At 36.1% G+C, this 25,737-nt stretch overlaps 1 protein-coding gene and 1 pseudogene across 2 annotated transcripts in view; one reads left to right on the top strand and one right to left on the bottom strand.

Annotated features, from left to right (window-relative positions):
- Thoc2 (THO complex subunit 2) overlaps positions 1-25,737 on the top strand; it is a 115,406-nt gene that overhangs the window by 36,880 nt on the left and 52,789 nt on the right. For both annotated transcript variants that reach the window (XM_059251379.1, XM_059251377.1), the window contains exons 8-12: positions 10,232-10,398; positions 14,443-14,535; positions 17,770-17,925; positions 18,484-18,656; positions 19,777-19,972. In XM_059251379.1, coding sequence (XP_059107362.1) covers positions 10,232-10,398; positions 14,443-14,535; positions 17,770-17,925; positions 18,484-18,656; positions 19,777-19,972 — 785 coding nt within the window. The remainder of the gene's footprint in view (positions 1-10,231; positions 10,399-14,442; positions 14,536-17,769; positions 17,926-18,483; positions 18,657-19,776; positions 19,973-25,737) is intronic.
- On the bottom strand, positions 5,088-5,876 carry LOC131899621 (glutathione S-transferase alpha-4-like; annotated as a pseudogene).

The following is a 25,737-nucleotide window of genomic DNA, read 5'->3' as shown; positions in this document are numbered from 1 at the left end:
GAGGAAAAATAGAAATGGGCTCCTTTTTTTTGAGCTAAACTATTACTATATACTTAGATACCCTAAAAAAATCATTTTTCAATACCTTAAATATACATAATAAAAATAATTGCAAGGTATTTTTTCCTTTCATCTAAGTCTGTTCAGCAAACATTTTTTTCTTCCATTTTCTTTTCTGTTTTGTTTTGTTTTTCACATAGGTCTTGCACTGGCCTAGTTCTCTTGATTCTCTTGCTTCAACTTTCTGACTTTTGGAATTAATAGGTGTGCTCTATCCTGCCCAGTTTAGCTAACTGTTTTTCTGTAAAGGCTAAGAGTAAATACTTTTTGGATTTGTTGGCCATGTAGTTTCTGTTGAAACTACTCAACTCTGCCATTGTAGGGTGAAAACAGCCATAGATAGCACATAAATAAATGAGACTCTGATTAAAACCTTGTTTACAACAACCAGCGGTCGAGTGGATTTGACTGGCAGGCCATGTTTATTGATTCTTGGACTATATAAAAAATTCTGGCAAAAAGAACTCACAAGCAAGTTTACTTGAACTTAGCATTGGAGAATGGAAGTGATTCTTCTTCATTTTAGATTTAGTTGTCCAGGATCTTTTTGGCTAAGTCTCTAAACCTTATAATCACCCACCATAATTAGAACTGAGGAGCTTCATTTAAAATTTTAAAAAAATTTAAGTTAGCATATAAAGTGAGTTTCACTAGGATATTCTCTCTGTCTGTCTCCGCCCCCCCCCCCCCATCTCATTATATTCTGTTCTTATTCATTCTCCTCTCCCACTGCCTGTTATCCCTTCAGACACCTCTTGCTGAGCCTCAGTAGTCCTTCTTTTTGGCTTCATGACATAGGAATTCCATTACTCATCTCTCAAAATCTCTTCCACTCTTCTTATGTCCCCTTTCTACTTTAATCCTACAGAGAAGTGGGGTGAAGAGAGGGATAAACATTTAAATCTAGACTCCTCATATAAAAGAAACCATGTTTAATTAAGTAATTAACTTACTTAACCAAGTAAGTCTGAACCTGACTTACTTCATTTAATATAATGATAATCTTTTCCATTTTTTCTTGCAGATGTCATCTTTTATTTTTTCTTTATGACTGGTAGAATCTCTTGTGTATGCCTACTACACTTTTTAAAATCTATTCATCTGCATATGATTTCACTTCTTACCTGCTGTGAATAATACAGCTATAACCACGGCTGTGCATGTATGTTTGTAATATATTGAATTCAGTGTCTTTTACTTAACTACCTAGGTGTGGTATTGCTGTATTGTAGTAGTTCTACTTTTTGTTCTTTTGAGGACTATCTTCCCTGGTAGCTGAACCAGTTTACCTTCCCACCAGCAATGAATAAAGGTTTCCTATGTCCTTCCAATGTTTTGTTGTTGATTGTTTTCTTGATGAGAGCCATTGTGACAGGGTAAAATGGACTTTCAAAGCAGTTTTTATTGCATTTTATAGATGACTAAGGAGAATGAATACTTTTTCAAGTATTTACTGTTTGTATTTTTTTTTTGGAGAACTGTTCATTACCCTGTTTGCTGATGGGGTGATCTTTTTTGGGGGTGGTGGAGTTTTTTGTAATTGTTGTAGTTCTAATTAATATATTCTACTTACTAGTCTATCATCTGATAAGTTGGCAAAGTTTTTTCTTCCATTCTATAGACTGTCTTTTCACTATAGTGTTCATTTAATTTACTGTGCAGGATCTTTTAAATTTCATATAATTCCACCTGTCAATTCTAGGGATTATTTCTTATGCCATTAGAGTCATTTTCAGAAAGTCCTTTTTTCCTCCCTCTCTCTTTTTTTTTAAATTTAATGTATTTGTTTATTTTACATCCCAACCTCAGCCTCTCCTCCATCTTCCCCTCACACCCCACCCCCTTCCTTCTGCCCCCCCCCATCCACCCTTCCTCTGTGTCTGCTCAGAAAGGGGCAGACCTCCCATGGGAATCAGCAAAGCATGACATATCAAGTTGCCATAAGACCGAGCACCTTCCCCTGTATTGAGGCTGGGCAAGGCAATCAGCATGAGGAATAGCTTCCCAAGAGCCAGCCAAATCACTAGGGACAGCCCCTGCTCCCATTACCAGGAGTTGCACAAATAGATCAAACTACACAGCTGTCACATATGCAGAGGGCCTAGGTGGGTCCCATGCAGGCTCCCTGGTTGTTGGTTCAAACTCAGTGAGTTCCCATGAGCCAGGCTAGTTGTTTCTGTGAGTTTTTCTGCAATGTCCCTAACCCTCCTGCCTCCTATAAGCCCTCCCTCTCCTCAGTAGTATTCCCCGAGCTTGGCCCAATGTTTGGCCTTCAGTCTGAATCTGTCTCCATCAGTCACTGGATGAATGCTCTCCAATAACAATGGGGGTAGTCACCAATTCGATCATGGGATAGCCAGTTCAGGCTATGCGTCCACTGCTGCCAGGAGTCTTAGCTGGGGCCCTCATTGTAGACTCGTGGGAGTTTCCCTTTCATCAGGCTTCTATCTTTCCCTGGAAAGGCCCCCATTTCCAGTCATCTCTCTCAACACTCTCCCCTCCCCACCATACTCTACAACCCAGTCCTTCAAGTTCCCAAGCCTACCCACGCCTAGTCCACCCAGGAGATCTCCTCTATTTCTGCTTCCCAGGGAGATACAATTGTCTCCTTGGGCTCTCCTTGTTACCTAGCCTCTCTGAGGCTGTGGATTGTAGCATTCTTTACAATGCAGTTAATATCCACTTAGGAGTGAGTACATACCATGTTTGTCTTTCTGCGTCTGGGTTACCTCACTCAGGAAGATTTTTTTTTTTCTAGTTCCACCCATTTGTCTTCAAATTGCCTGATGTCATTGTTTTTAAAAGCTGAGTAATACTCCGTTGTGTAAATGTACCTCATTTTCTTTATTCATTCTTCAGTTGAGGGGCATCTATGTTGTTTCTAGGTATTGGCTATTACAAATAGAGCTGCTGTGAATGTAGTTGAGCAAATGTCCTATGGTATGATTGAGCATTCTTTGAATATATGCCCTAGAGTGGTATTACTGGGTCTGGAGGTATATTGATTCCCAATATTCTGAGGAACCACAATATTGATTTTTTTTCTATAGTGGCTGTACAAATTTGCACTCCCACCAATAATAGAGGAGTGTTCCTCTTGCTCCACATCCTCTCCATTTTAAGCTGTTATTTGTGTTTTTGATCTTAGCCATTCTGACAGGTGTAAGATGGAATCTCAGAGTTGTTTTGATTTGCTTTTCCCTGATGACTAAGGATGATGAACAATTCCTTAAGTGTTTCTCTGCCATTGAGATTCTTCTGTTGAAAATTCTCTGTTTAGGTCTGTAGCCCATTTTTAAATCAAATTATTTGGTTTTTTGATATGTAGTTTCTTGAGTTCTTTCTATATTTTGGAGATCAGCCCTCTGTCAGTTGTGGGGTTGGTGATGATCTTTTCCCATTCTGTAGGCTGCCGTTTTGTTATATTTGACAGTGTCCTTTGCCTTACAGAAGCTTTTCATTTTCATGAGGTCCCATTTATTAGTTGTAGATCTTAGTGTCTGTACTACTGGTGTTCTGTTCAGGAAGTTGTCTCCTGTGCCAGTGTGTTCAAGGCTACTTCTACATTCTCTTCTATCAGGTGCAGTGTAACTGGATTTATGTTGAGGTCTTTGAACCACTTGGACTTCAGTTTTGTGCAGGGATCTATTTGCAATCTTCTACATGCCAATATGCAGTTGAGCCAACATCATTTGTTGAAGATGCTTTCTTTTCTCCATTGTACGGTTTTGGCTTCTTTGTCAAAAAACAGGTGTCCCTAGGTATATGGATTTATGTCTGATTCTTCAATTTAGTTCCATTTATCAGTGTGTCTGTTTTGTGCCAATACCATGCTGTTTTCATTACTGTAGCTCTGTGGTAGAACTTAAGATTAGGGATGGTGATACCTCCAGAATTTTGATCCATTGTGGAGGACAAAGATGTGAGTCTACATGTTTCTACATGTTGATATCCTGTCTCCCTGGCACTATTTGTTGAAAAGTCTTTTTCAATATATGTTTTTGGCTACCTTCTCAAAAATTACATGGCTGTAGTTTATTTCTGTATCATCTAGTTCATTTGTATGCACACAGTTTTTGTTAGTGTGGTTGTGTAGTATAATCAGGTATTATGTTATCTCCAGTGTTACTTTTTATGTTAAGGATTACTTTTCTAGTTGGGAGCTTTTGTACTTCTATAATGAAGTTTTACTTTTTCTTTTTTTTTCTTTTTTTTTTTTTTTTGGTTTTTCGAGACAGGGTTTCTCTGTGTAGCTTTGAGCCTTTCCTGGAACTCACTTGGTAGCCCAGGCTGGCCTCGAACTCACAGAGATCCGCCTGGCTCTGCCTCCCGAGTGCTGGGATTAAAGGCGTGCACCACCACCGCCCGGCTACTTTTTCTTTTGACAGAGTCTCCTTAGCTCTTCCTGTTGGCCTTGGAACTCACTCTGTAACTAGGCTCACAGAAATCAGCCTGCCTCTGCCTCCTGTGTGCTGAGATTAATGTTGTACATCACCATGCCTGGCCATGTGTGGTATTATTAATGAGTTCTTGAATTGGTTTGTAGATATCTTTTTGGAGAAATTTTGCACCTGTGTTTTTTTTAGGGAAACTGATCTATTCTTTTCTTTTGTTGTTGTGTTCTGATCTGGTATCAGGTTAATATTGACTTTGTAGGATGAGTTTTGTGTCTTTTATTCCCTTTCTGGTCTGTGGAACAGTTTCAGGAGTACTGGTTTTAGAACTTCCTTAAAAGATTGGTAAAATTTTGGAGTGAATCTATCCAGTTGTTGGCTTTTCTGAGGAGGTGTTCTTTTGTTTCTATCTTATTGCTTATTATTGATCTATTTAAATCATATCTTCTTGATTTAGTTTTGATGGATCTTATATTTTTAGGAATTTTTCTATTTTTTTTTTAGATACTCCAGTTTTTTAAATATAAGTTATGTATCCCTCTATACATTCTGCCTGCCAGCCCTGCCTATCCTTTCTCCTGCCTTGCTATTGGCCAGTTTTATTAGACATTAGGTGTTTTAGACAGGCACAGTAACACAGCTTCATAGAGTTAAACAAATGCAACATAAACAAAAGTAACACCCCTTAAAAAATATTCTACTGCAGCTGAAGACTCCTGGGATTCATCCTTTGCTTCTGGATTGCTCCGTAGCTGGCCTATGGCGACGCTGCCATTGGATCCTTGCTGTAGCCTCCTTAACACCTGCTGCCACTAGAACTTCAGGACGTTCCTGACCACCTTAATTAACATAGTGGTCATCTGGAGGAGGCTTCCTCTGACTCCCAGGCTGCAGAAACTTCTTAATTGCAGGAATGTTGCTGATTCTTGTCTTAAATGCCTGCAGCAGAGGGAAGTCAGACAGCACAGGAGGGCTGAGTTCTTCCACCATCAAAATGGCTTCTAACAGCTGAATGTCTGCCCAGCTGAGCTGGTTGCCAACAAGAAAAGCCTCCCCATGGTCTTTTAAAATCTTTTCAAAGACAGGGAAGTAACGGGTTTTAGCTCTCTTCACGATTAAAGCATAGTTCTCCTCTTTTTCCTCAGGGGGTTTGAATGGAGCAGAGGCGATCATTATCATCAGGTCCAGGATGCCATCAGTATACATGTCAATCCTGGCTCTCTCCTTCGGGTCCTTCCCATACAAGTTGTACTTGGCAGAAAGGTAGCTGAGGATGGCTCTAGACTGTGTCAGCAGCATTCCATCCATTTCAACCAAAAGGACCTGGTCAAAAAGCAGGCGCCCATCCTTTTGCAACTTCTCATACTGTTCTCTTGTCTCAAGAAATTCTTCTTCAAACTCTACTCCTGCCCTAATGGTCATCTGGATTTTATTGGACTATTTTGTAAAATCCCTCTTTTTATTTCTATTTTACTGATGTGGGTCTTTTCTCTTTTTGATTTGTTTGCCTAGGATATTGGTCCTCCTCATTTTAAAGAACCATTTTCTTGTTTTGTTGGTTCTGTGTTCATTTAGTCCTATTTGATTAACTTCTGCTTCAATCTTTAGTATTTATTTTTTGCTACCTATTGCTGAAAGGGGTTTACCTCTCCCCCCCATGGTATTGGGAGTGTATCAGAAGGGTATTTATTTGAAAATCTCACTGACTTTAAAAATGTGAAAGTTCATAGTTATAATCTTTTCTCTTATAACTGCCTGAGCTTTGGGTTTGTTGGTGTGATATCTATTGCCTGTATTTTCATGGATGTATCTAACTCCTTAGGTTGGATTTTTCCTTCTAGTGCTTTCTGTAGGGCTGGATTTGTGGATAAGTATTGTTTAAATCTGGCTTTATCATGGAATATTTTGCTTACTCTGTCTATGGTGATTGAGAGTTTTGCTGGATATAATAGTCTGGGCTGGCATCTGTGGTCTCTTAGTATTGGTGAAATTATTAAGGCCACTCCACGTAGTTAAAAGGGAGATTTATTTAGTGGCGTAACTTACAAATGAAGGGATAGGTAGATGGCGGGTTCTGGGAAAGACACAGCGTAGTCCGGCGGTGTTCTCTGGAGAACTCCTTGGTCTGCCTGTAGAGTCCAGGGTCCAAGAAACAAGAGAGGGCAGCGCATGTGGATCACGGGTCTTCAGGGCCCTCTCTTGGCCCCGCCTTGTAGGCATGATAGTTACCGAAGCCTCAATAGGGGTTGGAACTTCCAGACCAAAGCTGGAATGGCTATCCACTACATTTTAGTGTCTGCGTAATATCTGTCCAGGACCTTCTGGCTTTTAGAGTCTCCATTGAGAAGTCAGGTGTTATTCTTATGGGTCTGCCTTTACATGTTACTTGGCATATTTCCTTTGCAGCTCTTTATTTTTTTTCTTTATTCTGTATGTTTAGTGGTTTGATTATGATGTGGCAAGGGGACTTCTTTTTTGGATCCAGTCTATTTGGTGTATTGTAAGTTTCTTATATCTTCATAGGCATTTCATTCTTTAGGTTGCAAAAGTTTTCATCTATGATTATGTTGAATATATTTTCTGTGCCTTTGAGCTGGTATTCTTTTCCTTCTTCTATCCCTTATTATTCTTAGGTTTGGTCTTCTCATGGTGTCTAAGATTTCCTGGACATTTTATGGATGTGGGGATGAGGGGTAGCTTGGGAGGGAGGACGGGGGTGGGGGACTAGGTGGGAGGAGGAAGGAGGTGGGATCTGTGGGTAGTATGTAGGGTGAGTAGAAAATTTCTTAATAAAAAAATTAAGAAAAATTGCCTGAGCTATATCCCATGGCTTTTGGTAAATTGTGCTTTCAATTTTCACTTTGAATTTTTTATTTTTCCTTATGATTTCTTCCGTGGCCCATTTTAGTCATCCAAGGATGTATTGTTCAGTTTCCAAGTATTTATGATTTGTGTCATTTCTTTTGCTGTCAACTTCTTGTTTTGTTTCATTGTGATCAGTTCTTTTGTATGCGTGAGTGAAGGCTCCATTGATCACTTATAAGAACTGGGAGGAGAGGAGGTGGGGGGACTGTGGCTGGGATGTAAGAGAAATAAATAATTTATTAAAAAACATAAAAAAGTACATCTGGTTTTGAGGTTTGTGAAGACAGGTGGACTTGTCCCAAAGTAGGCCTTCCAGTCTTTTTTGAGCAGGGTCACCTACGTACCTTACCTTTTGAATGTGGCTTCTGCTTTCCCTAAGTTCATCAGGGAGACATGTGGCTGTAGCTGTGTGTTTGGCTTGGCTTCTCTTTCTTGACAGTTTTTAGCTGTTCAGTCAGTGCCACTGAGTTTCCAAAGCTCTTGGACTTTCTTGGTTTGGAATAGTGTATTCTTGCTTATCACATCTCATCTCTTTAACTGGGTCATCCAGAAGCTGTTTTTAGTCTGATGCCTTACCACAGTTTCATTTGTTGGTATCTAAAGTTGAAGATTTGGTGTGGAAGAGTAGGATGGGTATCTTTTCTCTTTCAATCTCATTGGTCCTTTTAGTTGCATGTAATATGACCAGAGAAACATTAAAAAGAAAATTAAATGTCAAGCCAAACAATTCTTTGAGAGATTTGTGGACGTTCAATTATTTTGACTACATTATTTTATGAGTGCTTGGTATAATCTGAATATAAAGTTTATTCACGCCAGATTCATATTGTCACTGTTTCAGCTTTTTAGACAATCCCTTTGAAAGGGAAACCGGTTTACTTCTTTTTTTCACCTAAACCTTTTATTATTATTATTATTATTATTATTATTATTATTATTATTATTATTATTATGTTTTCTCTGTGTAGCCTTGGCTGTCCTGGAACTTAATATGTAGACCAGGCTGGCCTTGAACTCAGAGAGATCTACCTGCCTCTGCCTTCTGAGTGCTGGAATTAAAGGTATGCACCTTCATGCTAGGCACAACTTTTTCTTTATTAAAATTTCTTGACTGTAGACATAACGGTCTTATTCAATAAGAAACACAGAGCCAAATGCAGAGTTAAAAGCCCAAGAGGTCAGAGCAGTAGCTAAGAGCTGAGACTTAAAACCTCCTTCTTACCCTTCGCTGCCGTCCTTCCCCTGAGAAAGAGAACTACTTCCTGTGTATCTGTTTTTTTTTTATTGACTTTCTGTTCTGCCTTCTCATTGGTTGTAAACCCAACCACATGACCTCCTCATCACTGCCTGTCTATACAGACCTTCGGATTTTCTATGGTTGGTATTGAGATTAAAGGTGTGTGTCTTCATGCTGGTGGTGTCCTTGAACACACAGAGATCTGTCTGTCATGTGATCAGGATTAAGGGCATGTGCTACCACTGCCAGACTTCTGCTATGGTTTGCTATTAGCTCTGACCCCCAGGCACTTTTATTTATTAACATACAAATAAAATCACATTTCAGCACAAATAAAATATCACCATACTTGACCATGTTTTTGGAGTTTCTACTACCTACTATGCAAAAGAAGACAGTAATTGGTGTTCTCCAGCATACTTTTTTCAAAGTTTCAGGTTAATCATGCTTTTATTTTAAGTACATTTTCTGACTCTTAACCCATTGATTCTTGCTTTAAGATGTGCCTTTATTATGTTTTTTAAATAAATAATATTTCTGAGAAATCATCTACTGTAGATTTCTACTAGCTTGTTTCTTTTTCTGTCTGTATGTTGGAGGTGTGTGTGTACACCCTCATTGCTGGAGATTGAACTCAGGACCTATACATGCTAATTGGGCTCTCTTTCTACTAATTAAAAACACGATTTCCTCTGTCTTCCAAGGTCTGTTCTACCAGCAACATGATTATTGAATCTATAATTTTGTTGTCTTGCCTAAAATTTATGCATGGACACCTCTCCTAGTAATGCTTACAGTATTGGTCTCTTATTTTCCTGTTAAGAAATTCATTTGGCTTCATTCCTACAACAGTCATTGTCAACTTCATCATATTTCTTGCCTGCATCTAGTTGCATTTGCTGTAATATACTGACTATCTGTCCATCTTTGGATAAACTCCAGTTACTTTCAGTGCATTTCCTCAGTGATCATTCTTCATAAGGCGTGAACCCTTCTTAAGGATAGAAGAGGCAGTCTTTGTGTATCCTAAGCTTGTTACACTTAGTGGATAGCTACATAATATTTAAATAGAGGAATGAGTCCTTAGCTGTTTCAGGTCTGTTATTTCTTTATTTTTTTTCCACATATTCTTTTCCAGGATTTTTTTTTTATTCTTCATTGCTTCCATCCCCCTGGTGTGTGTGTGTGTTGCTTAATGTAACTGGTGGTTGACATCTAGGCTTATGATTTCTCTGAAGATCACATGTCTGTTGATGCTTAGGATAGACAAAAGCCTTTCTAAGATGCTTAAACACAAGAGTGCCTATGTTCTACCACAGCTGTCATTTGAAAAAAAACTTCAGATACTGAAGCTTGCTGATCGTTTAGAGTTTCACTGTATAGGAAATAGCTTGTTATATAGTTTAACAAACGTTTTAACTCTTCAGTATGGCTACTTTAAACTACTACAGTAACTGAAGATACCCCATTCCTCTGGTTATTTCTGTTTTCGTCTGTGAAATATGTAGCCTTTAAAAATGTTCCTGAGAAGATTCTCCTCTTAGGGGAGGGACACAAACTTTGAAAATAAGCTATTAAAAATAGTTTTACCTTACTATATATTACCATGGTTGATGACTTTATTAGAAATGACATGTAATTACTTTTGAACTTAAATGTATCTTATCTGTTTCAGGATGCTTTAATCTGGATCCCAATAGAGTTTTGGATGTAATTTTAGAAGTGTTTGAATGCAGGCCAGAACATGATGACTTCTTTATATCTTTATTAGAATCTTACATGAGTATGTGTGAACCACAAACACTGTGTCATATTCTTGGATTCAAATTCAAGTTTTACCAGGTAAAAATGTGTATATATGTATATGTATAGGTTAACTTCTTTATTTTATATGTTTAGTTTGTTTTATTTTTTATTTGCACTGTATTGCTAGTTTCACCTCAAACATTTAGCTGAAGAGATAGAGGAATGGAAAGCTAATGATATGATTTATATTATATATGATTATATTATATGATTTATATTAAAAATTTAAATGATCTGATGAGAAAGTCTGGAGAAAAGCAAAATTAAATTTTGCCTTAGGAGAGACAGGGTCTGGTAATACTTGAAGGAGGAATAATAGTGTGTTGAGAGTTTTCCATTCAGAAATAAACTATGATACTAAAGATTAGTGGTGTGGGCATATGTAACTTATTGAAAGAATGGTCTGTAGTCTCACATGCCTGGATTGTAACAAGGGAAAAGGAATGGTAGAAAATTGTCTCTGGGTAGGCAGATGCATATTAGATTGTCATAGGCCTTTGACTACATGCTATTTTAGGATTTGATTATGTATATGAATTATGTATTAGAATTTTTTAGGGATGCTAAAAAGTACTTGAAGTGTATTTTACATCACTTTTTAAAAAAACTAAACCAGTATAATAACTGTAAAGATTTCCTATTCTCTGGTTATTTCTCTTTCAGTCTGTCTTATTATTGTTAGTGCTATTTTCTAAGATTTAACGGAGGTGCCTACTACTGAAAAATCATTTCTGGTGGTATTATGCTTTTACTAAAAAATTAGCTACAGCTGCTTCTCATTTTCTTACCAGAAACTTGAGAGTCCACTCCTTTTTTTTTGGAGGGGGGGGTCACTCAGAGAGATTTACCTGCCTCTGCCTCCTGAGTGCTGGGATTAAAGGTATGCACTATCACTGCCGAGTGAGAGTCCACTCTTAATATAGGAAAATAGGTCCAAGTATTTCATTAGAGTTTAAAAGGCATCTTGATTGTTTTAGATTTGATTAAGAAACCAACTACTGAAATGGAAAAGTAGAGAAAATTTAATTTGGTACATGATTAATTAAAATATAGCTTGCATGTTTGGAGTGTATACCTTTCAGATCATATCACAGTGAAGACAGATGACCTTTTAAGTAACATCAAGTTAGTTAATTTTAGAATTAAAAAATAGTTTTACATGAACATATTGTTAGTGATGTAACCAGTGTATAACTGGAAGTGTTTTACAATATTTGAATAAAACTTTTTGTACATTTTAAAATAATATATTTAATGTACATTTTTAAAGTATAAGAAATATTTGATGTTTAAAACAACATATTATTGTAGGAAATCATTTGCATACTGCTCTATGTAACAGTATTTCCTTCTCGCTATTGCCAGAGCTATCTTGTTATTGTGAGAACTTAAATCTTAGGGCTATTGAAGGGAAAGGAATTGTCAGAGATTTTAAACAGTTTGCGGTCTTTGAAGGAAAGTAAGGGATGTAACCATGGGTGTAGGTTCTTAGGAATGTGTAGTCAACCTGTATATTGGTCCCTCCTCTAATTTCACACTCTTTCCCACCACTACCTGAAGGCGTTAGTTAACTCCTCCTTTTCACAACCCACATATTGACAAAACCATTTAAAGGGGAAGGACAAAGATGTATGTATAGACTCAAGAAATTTTTTATCCTATTGGAGCTAAGCTGGTTGGTAATTAATTGAAACTAATTTATCCCCAAATATAAAATGTTAATTGTAATACCCAAAGTAATCACTAAGAAAGAAGTCAAAATGGCACACAAAAGAAGCTAGTGATGTAGGAAATGAGGAATGAAAATCAACTAGCGCCGGGCGGTGGTGGCGCACGCCTTTAATCCCAGCACTCGGGAGGCAGAGCCAGGCGGATCTCTGTGAGTTCGAGGCCAGCCTGGGCTACCAAGTGAGTTCCAGGAAAGGCGCAAAGCTACACAGAGAAACACTGTCTCGAAAAATCCCCCCCCCCCAAAAAAAAAAAGAAAATCAACTAGCAAAATGCTCAAAAAGCCTGTCTTTACTAAGTATTTTAACTTATAAAATCAAATTCTTTAATTAAAAAGCAAGCTTTGTCAGAGTTCATTTAAAAAAAAAGCATATATATGTTATATATACATATATACACACACCCAAATACTGAATATATATATGCTTTTTGTGTATATATATACACAAAAAGGTACAAATAATATATATATATATTTGAATAGTTTTTTTACCTAGCATATGCCATATATATGACCCAGGTATATGCTAGGTAAAGGAAAACTATTCAAAGGTACAAATAATTTGAAAATAACAGAGTAGAAGCAGATATTATGTTTGCATATATGAGAAAGCTGTGGTGCCTGTATCAACAATAGACAGGATAGGGGCAGAAATTGTTAGGAAATGATGATGGACAGCCTATAAAACTGACATTTTTATATACTTTATATAATTTATAATAGTTATAAACACAAATGTGACAAGCAACATAGCCTCTAAATTTATGAAGCAGAGGGAGCAGTTTATGTTTGACCTAAGAGTATGAAACTTCTTGAGGCGAGTTGTCTAGAATAGGATTAAGGGCATTTAAGAAACTCAGAAGAAATTGGCAATAAGTTAAATAAACCTTTGTAATTTTGCTCTTAACCAGCTATTCCCAATAGACTAGATTGGTATGAAATTTATCCCGTGATAATCCTGCTTTTATCAATGATTAAATTAACTAGACATGCTGGGAATGATGGGGCTCACCTGTAATCCAAATACTTGGCAGGCTGATGGAAGAACATAATGAGTTCTAGTTTTACTTGGCTATGTATTAAGACTCCCTCATCTCAAAATACAGCAAAATAAAACAAACACCACACTAGACAAAAAATTAATGAGAAAATAGCTACCATTAACATAAATCAATTGGGTCTAGTAGGGACATATGGAACATTCCACCCAACAATAACAGGATACATTATTAATGCACAGGGAACATTCTCCAGCATAGGCCATATTTAGATTTTAGGCCATAAAACATCTTGAATTACAAAATAGCTTGTGCTCACATGGGATGAAATTTGATTATAGCAATAGAAATGGGCAGTGATGTGAAATTTCTTGAGATCAGTCGTTTAAATCGGGATTTAGAGAATAGAGAATGTGACTCTACTACATTCAAGTCAGGTATTTCAGATTCTCAGTTAAGTTCAGTAAGCTTTTGTGAGTTTGTTTTGACATTGAATTTGGACCATTATTTGTTTTTATTGAAAATATTTTAATACTAAATAACTGTTTATGTGAACATATTTAGAATTAGCAAACTGTTGTTAAATTGAAGCCTATCTATGGTAAAAAATACAGCAAAACAGGATATTCTTTAAACAGTACAAATTAGTTTGGTTATGGTCATAATATACATTCCAAGTATGGAAACCCTTACTTACAGCCGTTTTATTTCAGTGTTGTTAAAAAAAAAAACCAAAAACTTCATATGTTGTCAATAATTGCTTTTTATCTATGTTTGACTTGGTATTTCTAGTTATTTCACTGACAATAGAAGTTTAAAGATTAGTTTCAATGTCTATACTTGTTTTTCTAGACATATGGGCCCTCATAGATTGTCTGGAATTAACTGGGCATTTTGTGTTTTAAATGCTAATTTAATCTGAACTGTGTTGAAGGGGAAGTTGGGGTGTAAGTAGACATACTTAGGACAAAATTCAAGACAAAGGTGTAGACTATGTACTTCCTCATTTGTCAGTCATGCCACTTAGAACTACTTGAAAAGCAAGTGTAAAAAAAAATCCACAATAGCAGTTTTATAAACAGAAATGTATAACTGTGTTATACAATTTAAATCTCATGTTCTGTTCAAGTCTCAACTTTCCCTTAAGTATTCTTATGCATTGTAAAAGATGCTTAGTCTCAAAACATCTCAGGATGTTTTGGGATGCTGGCAAAAATTATTGCCCCACTATTCAGATGTTTGATTTTAAAATGGAGAGTAGTGAAGTGTATTACTTAATTTTTATTGATGATTGGTAGAGAAGAGAACAGATTTTAATTTTACTTTATACCTCAGGAGTTTTTCTTCTTTCAGGAACCAAGTGGTGAGACCCCCTCGTCTTTATACAGAGTTGCAGCAGTGCTTTTGCAATTTAATCTCATTGATTTAGACGATCTTTATGTACACGTAAGTCGAGCGCTCTGTTACGATGATTGGTTTCTGCTTCCCAGGGGTGCGAATAGGAGTAGGCAACTGCAATGCACTTCAGTATTAGCTCTAGACTTCCAAGGTTTAGTTTTGAAGCTATAATACATTATTGCTTTGTCTACCTTAAAAACTTAATGGATTCTCTTCTTCAACTAACTATGGAAATTAAATTCCTCTTAGTCACCCTTATATGTTTCAAGATTAGATATAAAGCTCTTTTTTTTTTTTTTTTTGGTTTTTCGAGACAGGGTTTCTCTGTGTCGCTTTGCGCCTTTCCTGTATCTCGCTCTGTAGACCAGGCTGGCCTCAAACTCACAGAGATTGGCCTGGTTCTGCCTCCTGAGTCCTGGGATTAAAGGCGTGCGCCACCACTGCCCGGCTAAAGCTCTTTTTAATCATCACCAGTGCTTAGCTCATGGGGAGAAAGATCAAGCACTAAGCAATGTAGTGTTAAGCTTCTTTATTTTATGTGTGACTTGTAGGAAATAGGGGATTGCCTAGATACTTCTAGGTAAACACTGCTGTATTTTTATTTTTAGTACATTAAAAATCCTTTCATTGTTTTTACTGTGTAATAATTGACCATTACTGGGATTCATTGTTGGGTCTAGTTTGTAGAAGAGTTTATTATGGTTGTAAGAGATGACTTCTATAGAAGTTCGTCAACAGTTTAGTTCCCCGTTTGGGAAGCTCAAGTTTGCACTGTACTCTTTTATTAATTTCTGCTTTGGGGTATCTGTTGACTTAAACTCATCCACAATTGTAGTCTTGGGTGCCTTTGAAATCATGTAATAATTTCCTTCCTATTTGTATACTATGGTTAGAGAGTTGAATAAAAAGATTGTCTCTCCCTTGTAAATAGTCACATTATGGCAAGGGAGAAAAAAATGCCTTGTATCAAAATGTAGTCTGTGGTGTGAGCTCATAGTAGATAGTGATCACATTCATCTGTGGGTGGGCTGCTTGTTAGAAAACTTTCTAAACTAGTGAGATTGAACTAGGATCATAGAAGAGTAGATACTTCCAGGCTGAAATGGTAGAAATATATAGGTAAAATTAGGTGAGTTTAAAAGACAGAGATTTGACAGCATTGGAGTTACTCACCTAAGGAGACACCAGGAACTTCAGAGTGTTTGGAGCCTAGGTGGTATGTGGGAGTAGTGAGGATGGAAAAGCAGGTTAGAACTAAACCATTGGAAGGCCCCTATTTGCATATAGTGGATAGTTTGGATTTTTCTCTTGGGATGAGAGAACCATTGAGGATTTAAAGAAAAGTGATCTACAAACTGAAATTATGAAATATTGGTTAGAATAGGAAGTAATGAAAGGTCTAATGGAATTAAAAAATCATTTTCCAGGTTAGTAAAAAAACTATGTTGCCACCTTAAGATGATATGGTTTGACAGATTGGATTTATATACCAGTGTAGAGTCTATGTGAGACTCAGCTAAAGCCCAGGTATCTGGAAATTTATAAGTAAACTATGGGTGGTGGCTCATTCTGTAATCTCAGTACTCAGGACAGTGGCAGAAGTTTGAGATCAACCTGGTTTACATAGCAAGTTCCAGGCTATTTAGAGCTATGCAGAAAGACCTTCTCTCAAACAAACAAACAAACAAACAAACAAACATGCAAACAACAAAGAAAACATTGGAAGTAAAACAGTGAGGCTTTTATAGTTAGAAGAGACTTTCTAGTAATAGACTCTAAAGACAGAGGGTCATCTAAGTCAGTGGTTCTCAACCTTCCTAATGCTGTGACCCTTTAATACAGTTCCTCATGGTGTGGTGACCCCCAACCATAAAATTATTTTTGTTGTTACTTCATAACTGTGATTTTGCTACTGTTATAAATGGTAATGTAAATATCCATGTTTTCTGATGGTCTTAGATGACCCCTGTGAAAAGGCCATTTGACTCCCAAAGGGGTCGAGACCCACAGGTTAAGAACTGTTGACTTAAGGGGTTATAGGTAGCTCCATGTAAGAGTGCTTTATATGGCTTATTCAGGGTCTTGGATGTAAACTCCAGCACTGCAAAACAAATGAAAAGAAAAACTCCAGAAAGAGAGTGTTAATGATGTTCACTAAGAAGATAAAATCATTCTAACTTTATATGCACCAAATCAACATATTCTTAAAATGCACAGAACTGAAAGTTGAGAAAAACAAAAGCATTGCATACTATTTATCTATTAGTTGCAGTCAACCAGGTAAAAGTCGAGGGCCTATGCTAAGGCATAGAAATACATCAATAAAAATGTTTGCCATTCAGAATGAAGAAATGCACTTACCTCTTTGAACATGTCTATAGCAAATTGACTCTTTTTCCCTTTTCTTTGATTAATAGGATGAAGCATACAGTATTTAATATTTCATCTTTTAATGTTCACTGGATGTTTACCTTACATTAGCCATAGCTATTGAAATGGATTATGCATTTTAACAGGGGTAGAAACATTTCTATTGTAGCTCACTGTAGTATCTTGTAGAAACGAAGTAATATTTTTTTTGGTTGTGTTTTCATTTGAGTCAGGTTTACTATTATGAAATGCTTATAGTAACCATCCTTCACATGTACAAGGTAGCTAGATTTGAGATAATCAAGCCTTCACAAGAGAGGGTTGACAAGATACTACTCTTTTTTTGTATTGATCTAGAAACAAGTTTGTGACTTACTATGAGATACCAAGTTATTAATAGTTTTTGTAATTGAAAATTAGAGCATTCAAATCACCCCTTTTGATATATATGTAGTACTTCGTTTAGTTTGGACTTTGGCTTTTAAAGGGGCAATACATAGTTTTTGTATGTGTGGTACTGAAGTTCAAACAGGTTCTAGTCATTCTGGGCAAACTTTGCTCTCTACCACTGAGCACCCCTCCTCCCGAAATTTTCAATGGAATAGTTACATATTTTGCATATATTTATAAATTCAGTAGTAAATATCTCTGTAGTGTGAATTTAAAACCTTTAGCATACCAGAGAGATGAGACATTTATTGCTAAGTGACTTTAAAATGTGTGCAGAATTTAGGTACTAACCATTTTAAATTATGAGACAATAAGTAAGACTTATTTGGAAGGAAGTCATAGATATGAATAAGCTAAACTTATTCTTATATGTAGATTTTCTAACTGGACAATAGTATTTGCTTTTTATATATGTAAGCTATTTATATTAACAATTATGAAATTTGAATGATCTATTTTTAGCTTCTTCCAGCTGATAATAGCATTATGGATGAATACAAACGAGAAATTGTGGAAGCTAAGCAAATTGTAAGAAAACTCACAATGGTTGTATTGTCTACTGAGAAACTTGATGAACGAGACAAAGAAAAGGACAAAGATGATGAAAAAGTAGAGAAGGTACATCATTTAGTCTAGTAAAACTTGCATTGTTTAGAATCATGAAATGTAATTTCTCATGAAATGGAAGTATAATTTCTTAATTTTGATTATGTTAAAATTTGATTTGGGTAATACGCATTTACATTTTAATATGAATGGTACCTTTACAAAGAAAGCTGTTCTTTTTGTTTCTTGTGTAAATTTCTAATTAAAAAAGAAACCATAAAATTTATTGAGTTTTTTTTTTTAAATTTTTGCTGTGTATATAATATTCTTCATATCCGAAGGGGATTCTCAAAGATGAATGAATTCTAGTGTCTCCTGCAGTGTAGCATTAACTCAAAGTTAATTCCAAATTTATAAATTGTAACACCTATGTTTGTACTGCGTGGAAAAATAAAACAACAAAAACCAAGAACAAAAGATCCTATTTTTTGAAGTCACTAAAAATTCAGGCAATTGTTAAATTTCCCAGATATTCCAACTTTTTTGATGTACATTATTGTGATATTTAGCTCAGTTTTAAAGAGAAATATCTGTATTCCAAGTATCATTGTTATGCTTGTTCATTTTTAGCCACCTGACAACCAAAAACTTGGTTTGTTAGAAGCCTTGTTAAAGATCGGTGATTGGCAGCATGCACAAAACATCATGGATCAGCTGCCTCCATACTATGCAGCTTCACATAGACTAATAGCTCTTGCTATTTGCAAGCTCATTCACATAACTGTTGAGCCTCTCTACCGAAGGTATGTTACTCTATATTAAGTGCTGAGATAGAAATAGTTTTGGATTGCTAAAAAGATCTATGTAGAGTCTTTTCTCTTTAAATCTAGCATATCTATTACTATATTTTCTCAAAATGTAAGAACTATTCACAGGGCATGTCAGCCATGTGTACATCACTTCTCTCCTAACGTCCTGGTGTTCTAGAATATGTGCTGCAATGTAAAATGAAAACTATAGGTTAAGCTTCTGGAGCATTTTTGCATTTATTGAGAGTGAAAATACCTTTCTTCTGTTTTTAAACTTTTCTTCTTGGGAGGCAGAACATTTCTCCCTTTTTATTAGCCTTAGGGAAACATTCTGGGGTTAATGGCTCTGAGTGAAGGCATTAGCATTCTGACAGGCTGCTGTTTGGGAAATTACTAGCACAGTTCCTCTTATTAGATCGACTGTGTCAAATAGTCCTATCGATGTCAGCCTATTTGTAGGGAATAGGAGCAGTAATGGCAGCAGCTCTGGCTTCAGCCTCACAGATTGGAGCCTGTTTCAAGCCTCTCAAAAGCCCCAGCTTTCTTGACTTGTGTATAGTTATAGGTGTTGCTTTCATTGCAACCTAGGGTATTGACAGTCCAGGCCTCTTCTCAGAGATCGACGACCCCTTTGAGTTTAAAATATGACGCCTGCTCAGTATGTGAGAATTGTGAGCATGCTGTCCTTTCTGGTATGGCAGCTGTGATTATACGTTTATCTTCCCTACTACCACTTCCTCCTACTCAGTGTAGGTAGTGGAACCCAGATTGAGAAATGTTTGATTTCATCTTGTCCTACATCTGAGGTCCATCCCTTACTCTTCATTCCTGTAACCACATTCTTTATGCTGGCCAAGCTTAACTTAAACTCATATGTTAAATGTTGCTTGAGAGCAACATTGAGAGTTCCTTTAAGTTGCTATTTTGCAACATTTTCTTTCTGAGTTTTGGTTTTATACTTGTTGAATTTGTTTTTATTTTTTGTCAGTTGAGAATTACTTTCTATAATAAAGTTAGTGATGATTAGAATAGGTATACGAGCAAGAGAATAATAAGATATTGGGGATTAATAGTGCATAGATTTCTAAATCTTGCTTCTTTTTTTTTTTTATAGAGTTGGTGTTCCTAAAGGTGCTAAAGGCTCACCTGTTATTGCTTTGCAAAACAAGAGAGCACCAAAGCAGGTAGAGAGCTTTGAAGACTTGAGGAGGGATGTATTCAACATGTTCTGTTACCTTGGTCCTCACCTTTCTCACGATCCCATTTTATTTGCAAAAGTCGTGCGTATAGGCAAGTCATTTATGAAGGAGGTCAGTAAGATTTTCTTCTTAGTAGAAAATTAAAATTTGAAATGAAAATGTCCGGACTATATTTGTTTTGATGAGTATTCCTAAAAACAAAAACAAAGTGAATGTAACTTAATTAAAGTTGTGTTTAGTAAATGTACTCCTAGTGGTGATTGTGTGTATAGGTTTTGAGAACCTCAGATCTAAGAAAAATCCAGTTTGAATTCTGTTACAACTAGCACTTCATTATTCTTTCTCCTTACCTGTCCTCTATGTATTTGCTTGCATGCAGTTTTGAATCATTACTATTAGTTGTTTGGAATCTTTCCAACCTCAGACTACTCAGGGCTTATTATTTCTATATTGTACTTATTTTTGGTGATAGGATTGAGCTAGGTGTTTTGTGTGTTTTCAGTATGTGTTCTGCTGTGGTGGTGCTATGTTCCCAGCTCATCATTTTTCTTTTTAAGGAAAGTTTTTATTGAAATAAATTATATATACAGAAAAAAATGTAAATTGTGATGAAATAGTTCAGTGACCTTTCTAAAACTAAAGACCCATGTGTTTACCACTTAAACCAAGAAATTGAATAGTACCAGTAATGCCACTACCTCATTCTTAAACTTAGACTATTTAAAAACATATATGACATAGAATGTGCATAATGACATATACCTCCAGTCTTAGATGCTTATTTTTTGACTTTTGATTATCTATCTATCTATCTATCTATCTATCTATCTATCTATCTATTATTGGTGAAATTATTAAGGCCACTCCACGTAGTTAAAAGGGAGGTTTATTTTGTGGGGTAACTTAAAGTGAATGGATAGTTTACAGAGTCTGGGAAAGGCGTGGCACAGTCTGGCAGTGTTCTGGAGAACTCTGCTTGGTCTCCCTCCAGCATCCAGGGTCCAGGAACCAAGAGAGCCGGCGCATCTGGATCTTGGGTCTTCAGGGTCCTCTCTTGGCCCCGCCTTATAGGCGTGACAGTTACTGAAGTCTCAATGGGGGTTGGAACTTCCAGATCAAAGCTGGAATGGCTACCCACTACAATCTATCTATCCATCCATCTATTCACCCATCTACCCACTTATCTATCTATCTATCTATCTATCTATCTATCTATCTATCTATCTATCTATCTCTATCATCTATCTATCTTCTATCTATGTATATCTATCTCTATCTTCTATCTATCTATCTATCTATCTATCTATCTATCTATCTCTATCATCTATCTTCTATCTCTCTCTATCATCTATCTATCTTCTATCTATCTTCTATCTATCTTCTATCTATCCATCCATCCATCCATCCATCCATCCATCCATCCCTATCTTCTATCTGTCTATCTATCTATCAATCACCCACTACCATAATCACCACAAATAATCAATAGACTGTTTTCATCACACATGCTGTTACCTTCTGCTGTGTTGCTGGTTTCTGTCATTAGAGTTTTGCATTTTCTATGATCTCATGGAAATAATTATATGTTCTCTTTCTGATTTCTTTCACTTAATGTTTAGAGATTCATCATTCAAGTTATTATATGTGCCAGTAGTTCTTTTGCTGAGTAATAATATTTCATTATATAGAAACATATAGTTACTGATACATTTACGAGGTGATGGATATTTAGGTTATTTCTGCTTGGGACTGTTATAAAGCTGCTTTGAATATCTATATTTTTGGGAGGCATGTTTTTGTGTTGCCAGTAGTAGGATTTGTTAGTGAAATAAATAAGTATATGTTTAACTATAAGAAATTGTGAAATTCTGAATGTGGTGGTACACACTTTTTTTTTAAAGATTTATTATGTATACAGTGTTCTGTCTGCATGTATGCCTGCACACCAGAAGAGGGCACCAGATCTCACTACAGATGGTTGTGAGCCACCATGTGGTTGCTGGGAATTGAACGCAAGACCTCTGGAAGAGCAGCCAGTGCTCTCAACCTCAGAGCCATCTCTCCAGCCCCCGGTGATGCACACTTTTATCGCAGAACTTGGAGACAGATGCAGGCAGATATCTATATAATTTTGAGGTCAGCCAGGTATAGATAACAAGCTCTGACCAGTCAAAGGCTACACAGTGAAACCTTCTCTTAAAGAAAGCAAAACAAAACAAACAAACAAACAAAAACAACCCATGAAAACCGACAGTGTCTACAGTATTTTACATTTCTGAGAGCAGCTATTTGAGATTTCCAGATGCTCCATAGCTGCACTGACACATGGTGTTGTAATACTTAAATTTTAGTCATCCTAGTTAAGTTGTGGCATCTTATTGTGGTTCCCAGTTTTGTCATGCTAGTGACTAATTTTGAGTATCTTTTTATGTATTTATTTGCTCCTTACAATTATTTTTAGTGAAGTGTCTGTTCATATCTTGTTCATTTTTGATATGACAGTCTTTTTGTTACTGAGTCCTATTTTTTGTATATTGTTGGCCTAAGGCCTTTATCAAATAGGTGATTTTTGAAATTTTTTCGGTCTGGTTTGCCTTCTCATTTTTCAACTGTTTTAAAAAAATTATGTGTATATGTGTGAGAGTGGCCAGGGGTTTGTGCAAGTGGGTACAGGTGCCAGGGGAGACCAGAAGAATATGTAGGATCCCTTGGAGCTGTAGTTACAGGTGGTTGTGAACTAAACTTTGGTCCTCTGGAAGAGCAGAGATTGCTCTTAACCACTGAACTATCTCTTCAGCCCCTCGAAACTCACAAAAGAAAAAAAATGTAGAGCTATGACTCAGCAGTTAAGAGTCCGATCTGAGTTCGATTTCCAGCCTCTACATTGGGTGGCTCACAACCAACCACCTGCAACTCCAGCTCCAGGCAAGCCTATGACTCTGGCTTCCACAGGTACCAGCCCTCACATGTACATACCTATGTACAGACTCAGACATATACACAACTAAAGATAATAAAACAAACACCATTTTAAAAAGGAAAAATGAAATCTTATTTTCAGTTTAATATATTTTTCTCTTAAATTTTCAGTTTGTACTCCCATGAAAAGTTTGACCAACCCAATGGTTTGAAGCTGAAAAGAATGTGTAGTTTCTTTTTAGTTATAAAAGAGAACAACAAAAAACATTTAGAAACTATTATGAGCACAAATATACATAATTTCTCCATAATTTGTTGATTGCATTTTTAATCTTAGCTCTAGCTATATGGAAAAACTTAACAGTTCTTGTTATGAATCCCATATGACATCTGAAATATTTGACTTGGTTTTTAATACTTAGCTGGTAGATTTTTTTCCCTTAGTACCCTTTTCATACAAATCGTAAGGAAAAAGGCTTATTAGATTTTATTATTCATAATAGTACATTATAAAATGGTTCCTCTAGAGAAATCTGTTAGATGAATATTGTTGTACATATCAGTTAATATGATATATTCATATAAAAAGAAAGCACGTCAATGTTCCAACATCTTGGCTGTTAGAGTTTGGAAAGGACAAATAATGTTAACTATTTAATTTAACTAGTTCCTTCTTAAAGAACTGAAGGATAGTTTTCCTTGGCACATCATAATCAGAGAACATGGGAAGTCATTGATCCAATTACAGGTGATACAAACTTTAATCACTTGGTAAGTTCTTCACCACAAAATTGCTCTACTATACAGTTACTATTTCTCCCTTTATAGTTAATATGGGAGATACTTTGAGACTATGTAAATAGCCTGTTTCTCATCATACTTTCACTTATCCAATACTGTTGCATCGAAAAATCTGAATGTTCTGATTTTTTATTCCAAGAATTTTTTTTTATTTACAAGTATTATAAGCTTGGAAACAGATAAAAAGTCTGATGTAATGTATAGAGCTCTTACATATAAAGATCTCACATTACCTTGTTCATTCACAGCACACCCTCTTTTCTACTCACCTTCTACTTTCCCACCTCGATGGTCCCATGTCTCCTTGCCCAGAGTCCATTCTATTCTTAATAGAATGATAAGGGAAAAGAAAGATAACCATTTTGACCAACCATTCAGGACCTTATGGGCAAGAACTAGAGTTGTGAAATTAAGAAAATGATAGTAGAATGAAGTAGAATTTTGGTATATTTTTGCTCACTAAAATATTTTACCAGCCTGGTGTGGTGGTGCATGCATGTTATTGTAGCAATTTGGGATGCAGAGGCAGGAAACTGTTTAAACCCAGGCATTTGAGAATGACCTGGGCAACATAGTGAGGCCTTATCCTCCAGAAAACATAACAAAACAGATCATAGCCCAAAAGAAACAGAGCTTTATGATCACCAGTCAATGTGTTCTGTATTATAGATTTAAAAGGCTTTTATTGAGATCCAATTAGGATTCATAAAGTTGCTTTTAAATATTGAGTAGGACCTTAGTTCTAAGCAATGTGTTTGCAATTAAATTTATTTAACAAATACTATTTGTATATTGGGGTTGTTATACAACTCCTATTTTTGGAAGCAGCTTATATACTTAGAGAAGAAATAATGTAATAATCACGTAATCTATACTTGTCTTTAATCCCTTTTAAAAATATATTCATGCAGTGTGTGTGTGTGTGTGTGTGTGTGTGTGTGTGTTTTGTGTATGTACATACGTATACTTACGTACATACCGCAGAGCACATGTGGAGATCAGAGGATATCTTGCCGGGGTCTGTCCTTTCCTTCTACTATATGGGTCCTGGGGAATCAATCTTAAGTCATTAGTTTTGCTCGCAGGTGCTTTTACCACTGGCTATCTCATAGGCCCTCTGCTCAGCTTTCAATCAATGAAAGATAAGAGTTGACTGTCTTCAAGACATTTCTACATAGACTCCAAATCTGCTGAAGTGTTGAACCCTTTTTACCTACAGGGCTAATTTGGTACTGGTTCTTCCTAGGATTACTTGCCTGTACTTGAATATTGTCTGCTTTTGGGGAAAGCGAAACTAAAATATGAGTACATTTCTTTAAACAGATTTAATGTTTAAGCTGTAATTTATTCAAAAGTTAGATGTACATGTTGTTTATTGTTTTATAATAGGAGCTATTTATATATAACAGTTTCCAGCACTGGAAAAAAATGAAAGAATTTCCAAGTGCAACCTTCCATTCCTGTAAATCTTCCTATGAGTTGTATTTTTAAACTCCAAATTATTATTATTATTTTATCTTGATATTTAGCCCAGGCTTGCTTTAAACTCCAAATCCTCCCTTCCTCTATTCCTGAGTGTTTGAATTCCAGGCATGTGCCACTACCCTTAGATGTTCTGAATTATTTTATTTATTTTTTACTTGAGTATTTAAAAAATATTTTGAATTTATGTGTATGGGTGTTTTGCCTCCACATATGTCTGTTTAGCATATGTGTGCCATGTCTCTGGAGTTGAATTCATTGGAACTGGAGTTATAGGTAGGTGAAAGCTGCCTCATGGATGCTAAGAATCAGACCTGGGTCCTCTGGAAAACCAATCAGTGATCTTAACTGCTGTACCATCTCTCCAGGCCAGTTCTAAATTATTTTAATGGGACCTGTTTTGGATCCTTTCTAGCAAAAAGGTTTTTCATAGAGTAGTTTTGAGGTATGTATGTGCAGTTTTTAATCTAATATACCATACCTAGTAGGTACTCAATAATTGGTAGTTAATAAAAACATGAACAATGTGTAAGTTAAAATAGTGTCATAATTTTTACAGATATTCTAATCACAAATCTAAGTGTTTTCATCAGAGGAAGCATTTGAAAAATATTCATGGGTTAAAGGCACTAAATTAGGTGATTAGTTATTAGAAGCTATTTGTTTAGTTTTAT

Source organism: Peromyscus eremicus, chromosome X, assembly GCF_949786415.1.
Source record: "Peromyscus eremicus chromosome X, PerEre_H2_v1, whole genome shotgun sequence".
Classification (NCBI taxonomy): domain Eukaryota; kingdom Metazoa; phylum Chordata; class Mammalia; order Rodentia; family Cricetidae; genus Peromyscus; species Peromyscus eremicus.
The sequence above is the reverse complement of the archived record's forward strand: the minus strand, read 5'-3'. Positions and strand labels throughout refer to the sequence as shown.